This window comes from Neovison vison, chromosome 7, assembly GCF_020171115.1.
Source record: "Neovison vison isolate M4711 chromosome 7, ASM_NN_V1, whole genome shotgun sequence".
Taxonomy (NCBI): Eukaryota; Metazoa; Chordata; class Mammalia; order Carnivora; family Mustelidae; genus Neogale; species Neogale vison.
In genome coordinates this window covers 154,552,023-154,559,298 of record NC_058097.1, presented here as the reverse complement: position 1 = coordinate 154,559,298, position 7,276 = coordinate 154,552,023, and the positions used below count along the sequence as shown (strand labels likewise).

Here is a 7,276-nt window from a genome sequence, read left to right as displayed (position 1 = left end):
TAAAAATTTTTTTAATTAAAAAAATTTTTTTCGAACTACACATATTTTCAATTGAATTAAAAATAGATGATGGATAGATAGAATCACATGCCATTGTAAGAAATAATGCAGAGATTCATTTACCCTTTATCCAGCTCCTCAAGTGGTAACATCTTACAATATAAAAATATAATATTTCCCAGGATACTGATGTGATGAAATCAGGATACAAAACAACTCCATCACCACAGGAAGCCTCCTTTTATCCTTTACTAGCCACACAATCCTCTCTTCCCCCATCCTGCACCTCTGGCAACTGCTAATCACACTGATCCATTCCCCATTTCTATTTTCCTTTAATTTCAAGAATACTATGTAAGTGAAATCATATCGTATGTATCACTTTGATCCTAGCTTTTTCTTCACTCAGCATAATTCTACGGAGATTCATCTAAATTGTTGTACACACGATGGTTTCTTAATTTTTATTCCTGACTGGTAGTCCATGGTATGAATGTATTTACCACTGTTTAACCATTCACCCATTGGAGGATATGTGAGTTGTTTCCAGGTTTTTGCTATTACAAGTACAGTGAACATAAAAGTCTGTCTCAAAGTTTTCTTTGTGAACCCAAGTTTTCATTATCACTGGGATAAAGGCACAGGGAGCATTATTTTCAGCAGATTTTTAAAAGTTTTTAATTTTTAAAAACTCACAACTCTGGTAAGCGTTCAGGGGCAGTTCACAGAGCAGTCAGAACCAGACTGTGCCAAGACAGGGTTTATCAGTGGGGGATATTCATGAAAATGGCTCAGATTTTGATCAATACATTGGTGAGACAGGGAAAGCTACAGGTGAAAGATTAATCACTGGTTCATTTCTTCACATATTTCCTAAGTACCAATGATGTGCCAGACTCTGTGTGTAGTGCTGTGAACTCCCGGTCCCAAACTGAGGAGGACTCTTGAGGAAACTTTTCTTGGTAATTTGGGTGTTAGGTGTGTATAAACCAGGAAGTCTTGTCCTTTGAAGAACAGGTATAGAGATTGGGCCCAGAGATTGCGCCTTGGAGCTAGGTTCTCCATGTTTATGCCATCATAACATATGAATATGGTGGATGATGTTTATACATGATACACCACCTATGCTTACTTGGAGTTCTACAAAATCTTCAAAATCCTTATTAGGAGTGAAACAAATGAGTAGGTGGAAATTTTTCTTGAGATGTTTATTTATTTAAAAGCGTGAGTTACTATGTCAGTGAATTAAGGGCGTATCAGTCCCTCTGCAGTATAGATAATACTGGTTTTAGATTATGAAAATATTTTACATACTGGCTTTAAGTGCATGTGAGCAAGAGTGAGGTTATTAGAGATACAAAGCTGCATTTGCTCCAATTTATTAAAAAGATAAGCATTCACAAGTTTTTATACCTTCTGTATTGAAAAGAATTCCTTGTGACATTTCTCATCACTAGTCTTTCCAATATATTGTGCTGCAAACAGAGGCAACCTTATAACCTTGGGTGAGGGGCAAGCTGTTTTATCCATTAGGGTCATGGCTTCAGTGTGGAGAGCTGGTACTTTTTAAAGAACCTAAGAGTGGTGAAAAGCATTTCAGTTCTGAAACCTGTGTACAAAGAAAATGGCAATATAAAATTACTATTTGTTTAAATAAATAAATATCTACATAATACAACTAGGCAAAAAAGTAATGGGCTCCACTGCCATATAGTTGTCTAACAATTGTACTTAATGCAGTTTGTGAGTATGCATTTTTATACGTTGTTCTGATGTCAGGGGAGTCTTCCAATGTTAAGACTACATGAAGATATAAAAGGCTTTTACATAACCCTCTTAACAGAGAAGGGGCATAACTAAAAAATAGAGCTGGTTGGGACTCACAGGAAAAAAAGAAGACCTTGGGAGGAGAAGGAGACAGCGAAGTCTGTTCAGGGGCTGCAGGGAAGAAATGGCTCCATTTTTCCTTAGCCTGAACTGGATCTTCCCCCGATGTTCACTCCTGGCTCTCCTTGGTTCTAGAGCTGGAGCTCTGACTCCATCACTCTGCCCTGCCCCCAGCATTCTATAAATGATGGAGACAGTCTGTGTCTGCTGAGACAGATGGGTGTTTTCCCAAGCACTCAAGGGAAGCCTGCCAGGTAGCTGTGACACCAGCTAAGTCCGTTGGTGGTGAGCCTGCTCGGTGCACCACCCAGCCTTCCAGTCTTGGTTCTGAGACACCAGGTCCTTCTGACAAATCTGTTCTCAGGCTGTTTTTTTTCTCCTGGGACACTTTTCTCATCCTTTTCACTCTTCTTTTTCCTGGGAAATGAATTTCCTCTGGTCGTATTTGGGTGAAGAATAAGATTTTAACATTCCTGAATATTCATTAAGGTATTTTGCCTGTTGAAAAAAGACAATGGGATGATAGCCAAAGAGACTTATAAATACTAATAACGAGAATAATAACCTCGTTTTTGGAGCATTTTATCTGAACTAACATATTTAATCCTCCCGATTATCTCTTGAAGTTCATTGTTACCCACATGTTATAAATGAGAAAATGGAGGTGCACAGGAGTAAAGTAACGTGCCCAGGATTATGCAGCTACTCAGGGGAGAACTGGGAAGTTAACTGGGAAATTAATTGGGAAATCTGGCTCTAGACCTTGTTGTCCTCACCTACTATACCTGTTCCTTCCCGCTCAGTATGTCTCCCTGACCCTTCCTGATCATTCTGAATCCTTTTTTCTCACTCGTCTAGATATTCTCTTAGAGTTCTGGGAGGTAATTTCTGTGAAACTTTGGATGTGCCTCCTTGTGCCTGTGACTTTCCTCTCTTCTCATACCACTTCCTAAATGAAGCTAGAACCTTCCTGCTGAGAACCTTCAGCAGGGCTGAGATGGGGCACTCAGAAGCCATTGAATGAAATGAAAATCCTTCTTCTCACACAGTAACCTCCTTTCTGGAACCTCATTAATAGCCATCCAGGTCTCACTGTCCTTCTCCCTGCCCTGCTTTTGCTGCCTCACCCTTGAAGTTTTAAAACATCATTAGAATTATAACAGAGAGCCAGAGTTATTTTTCTGAGGACTTATATCAGGTACCTTTCATTGGGAAGGGATGCATTAATAACTAATTAATAACTAATGGGATTGAGAGAAGTGATGAGGAAAATTTTCAGTAAATTTTCATCTAAGGAAAAGGAATTTGTTTTCTGGTGGGTTTTTGTTTATATAAATTTGGGGCCTGTGCTTTCAAATAGAGGCAGAGCAATGCTATCAGTGGTCTTTCTCTATGCTTATCCTAGCAAAGCTCAGCCTTTCCTCTAAATAGAAGTTGAAGGATATTTGAAATATACTGCCTTGAAAGACATCATATTATTAGCCTCCCTGGGGACCATGCTTCTTTGAATCTGGCCCTGTTCCCTTTTCGGTACCCACCTATAGTCCCATTGCTCCCTCCACATAGCCCCTCATGCTCTGAGCAAGTGCATCTGCATAGGGGCCAGGGGGATAGACTCATAAATGGGGGCTTTCATTCCTTTGGATGCCCTCCTCCCTGGGGCCCTCTGTTTATCAGTAGATCCATCTAGTATTTATTTGGTAATTTTATACTCCTGATTCTCTCCTTAGTCTTTCTATGATACCTTTGTCCATGTTTCCTTTCAGAGATTTAATCATACTTTCTCCAGTCCTGATGGCTAACAGGTGGTCCAGAGCTTCAGTAAGAAACCAGTCATACTGAGTGTTGGGGAAAGCTAAAGAGGGAGGACTTTATGCTTAGCCCTTTTAGCAGAAGGGAGATCTGAATCTTTCTGAGGTTAAGAAACAAGTGGGGCAGGAGGAGGGCTATATTGATGGAGCCACAGGGAAGTGTATTGATTCCTTGTACTCAGAATAGTTTTCCTATTCTGGAGGTGGGAGGAGGCTCTTAAGGATAAGGAGAGCTAGGCTAGACACACATTTATGGAACCGTTTGGGGAGGAGCATGAGAAGTCACAAGGAGCAGGCAATGAATATGGTCCCTCTCAGTTTCATTGGTTGCTCCATTCCTTCCTGGCTTTAGGGAAGATTTGAATTTGGGCCAGAATGGAGAAATACACGCTTTAGGCTCCTTCTGGATATCTGCTTGATGCTCTGTTTTCATGCACAGGAAGGCACAAGTGCCAAGGTATTAGGCTAATATCATGTGAAATGTTCAAAGTAATAGCCAAATAAATTTAATGTGATTAAATATAACCAGGTTAGAATATAGTTCAGCTAATAGGTCTTCAGGAAGGAGATACATTGCTATGAACATAGACCACTACAAATTGGTATATTTTAAGGACATATTTTAAGGTTAAAATTTGTGTAAGTAGAAGAGGAAGGGAAGGGAAATTTAAATAAACAGATAAGGAGCAAAATCTTGGGGGGAGGGATAAGTATAAAACAGGTAAGGGTGCAAACACCACTTGTGTAGAAATGGCAGAATGAAGTCAGAAAAGTATAGTGGGGCCAAACTTTGGGAGTAGGGTGACTGGAGGCAGGGGAAACCTCTGTTAGTTCTTGAAGCATGATTGACATAGAAGCTGTTCATGCTAATGAGGCACCATGGATCAGAAGTCATTCCTACACCCAAATGAGCATTCTCTGGGAGAACTTGTCTAGAGAGTCCCACAGTTTAGAACCCAGTGCTATCTTTTATGGTCTCCGCACACTCTCAGGGGTCCTTTCTGTTCCTGTCACTTTCAGCAGACTCTTCGGCTTCTGAGGTGTTACAGAGAGGACCCTAAAGTGCATCATGACTCACACCAACTTTACCATCTTCCATCCTGCAGTTTTTGTCCTACTGGGCATCCCTGGGTGGGAGTCTTACCACATTTGGCTATCAGTACCCCTCTGCCTCATGTATATCACTGCTGTCCTGGGGAACACCATCCTGATAGTGGTCATCGTCACGGAACGTAATCTTCATGAGCCCATGTACTTCTTCCTCTCTATGTTGGCCATCACAGATATCCTGCTATCCACCACTACTGTACCCAAAGCTCTAGCCATCTTCTGGCTCCATGCCCATGACATTGCCTTTGATGCTTGTATCACCCAAGTTTTTTTTGTCCATGTGATGTTTGTGGGGGAGTCAGCCATTCTATTAGCCATGGCCTTTGATCGTTTTGTGGCCATCTGTGCCCCCTTGCATTATACAACAGTGCTAACATGGCGTGTTGTGGGAAGGATTGCTCTGGCCATTGTCACCCGAAGCTTCTGCATCATCTTTCCAGTGATCTTCTTATTGAAGCGGCTGCCCTTCTGCCGGACCAACATCGTCCCCCATTCCTACTGTGAGCATATTGGAGTGGCTCGCTTGGCTTGTGCTGACATCACCATTAACATCTGGTATGGCTTCTCAGTGCCCATTGTCATGGTCATCTTGGATGTGATCCTCATTGCTGTGTCTTACTCACTGATCCTCCGAGCGGTGTTTCGTTTGCCCTCCCAGGATGCCCGGCACAAGGCTCTCAGCACTTGTGGCTCTCACCTCTGTGTCATCCTCATGTTTTATGTTCCATCCTTCTTTACATTATTGACCCACCGCTTTGGACGTAACATTCCTCGACATGTCCATATCCTGCTGGCCAATCTTTATGTGGTGGTGCCACCAATGCTCAACCCCATCGTCTATGGTGTGAAGACTAAGCAAATCCGGGAGGGTGTAGCCCACCGGTTCTTTGACATCAAGACTTGGTGCTGTGCTTCCCCTCTGGGCTAATGGCTCCCCATGAATCTGCACTCCAAGATTTATCAAGGAAACTAAGCATAAGATACAGAGATTTTTTCGGACTAGGAGGGCTTTTACTTCTCTTCCTCTTTCTCTTCCTTCTTTGTTGTCATCAGTCCCTTCCATCTTTTCTTTTTTTCCCTCTTCTGGCTCTTCATCTTTGCCTCCTCTCCTGTTTCTTTGTTTGCTTTATCTTCTCTTCTCATATCCCTTCTCCACATCCCAGAGATAATAACTAAATGTACATGACTCTCATGTGAACATTTGGTATCTAGTAGACCAGACGTACTCCAGAAACACAGAGAATTGAACACAACATGAAGTGGGTTATAAGCACATGGATGAAAATAATTTTATATTTAACATCTGAAGGTGTTCCAGTTTTTTTTTAACCTCCAAATGTGCAGATTGTACAGACTCAAGAAGCTCTGTGTCCTAACTTTTACAGTGGCTGGTATTATTTATTTATCTATTCTAAAATTTATTTATTTTTATTTTTAAAGATTTTTATTTATGTATTTGACAGAGAGGTAGAGAGACAGTGAGAGAGGGAACACAAACAGGGAGAGTGGGAGAGGGAGAAGCAAGCTCACCACTAAGCAGGCAGCCTGATGGTGGGGCTCGATCCCAGGGTCCTGGGATCATGATCTGAGACAAAGGCAGCAGCCTAATGACTGAGTTATCCAGGTGTTCCTGGAAGGTGTTTATGAAAAATAGTCATGCATGCCCTTCAGCCATCTAGAAATCATTCTTCAAATTTCAGATAAAGAACTACCTTCCCTGAAAACTCTTCCCTCACTTTTCCAAGCAATCCAAGACAGCTATCTTTGTATATTGATTGTATCTTGTACAAATCTCAAAATGTGTTTAGTGAATTGTAATGGGTTGTTTCTTTATTTGTACCCGAATTAACTGTAAATTCCTTGAAATCAGAAAAATGTGTGTCATTCATATTTGTACTCCAGTGCATTACAAAATGCAAGGCACTTAACAAATGTTTAAAAAATGAATGAGAGCACAATCACATCCTGATGTTAGAGCATGCATTTCTATTATGCACTCAAATGATCAGCTAAATTAGTCCACAAACCAGTGATGAGTAAACCAGTTCCTCACAGAGGCAGCTTGGCTTCAGGGAGGCAAAGAAGCTGTAGAGTGCAGAGCTTCTTACTTCTTACACCTTTGCTGTAACACAGAGACCAGGGAATAGACTAGAGTAGGAAGAAACAGGGCTCTCTTGATTTTCTCTTCTAATCTGGCCCCCGACCCTTCTCAGTGTTAGGAATTATAGCACATTGTTCCTAGACAGGTTAGCAGTTTGAGGTAGTCTCTTGGAGTTTAAAGTCTTGCCCCTCATTCTTTCATGCTTTTTCAGAAGAGATCATATACACTCATTTCTTCCTATTCCATCCCTTTTCTTAGGACCTAGATTATGATGATTCAATCAGCTTCACTGAGCTGGAAACCCTGGGGAGTTTCTCAACTTCATCCTCTCTGTCCTGTTCCCCAAGAAGTTAATGATTATTACCAA

The 7,276-nt window shown here is 41.3% G+C and overlaps 1 protein-coding gene across 1 annotated transcript; it reads left to right on the top strand.

Moving 5' to 3' along the window:
• The first annotated feature begins 4,767 nt into the window (after positions 1–4,767).
• LOC122914245 (olfactory receptor 52B2) lies at positions 4,768–5,736 on the top strand. Its single transcript, XM_044260875.1, has one exon. The coding sequence runs from the start codon at positions 4,768–4,770 to the stop codon at positions 5,734–5,736; it is 969 nt and encodes a 322-aa protein (XP_044116810.1).
• Positions 5,737–7,276: the final 1,540 nt, after the last annotated feature.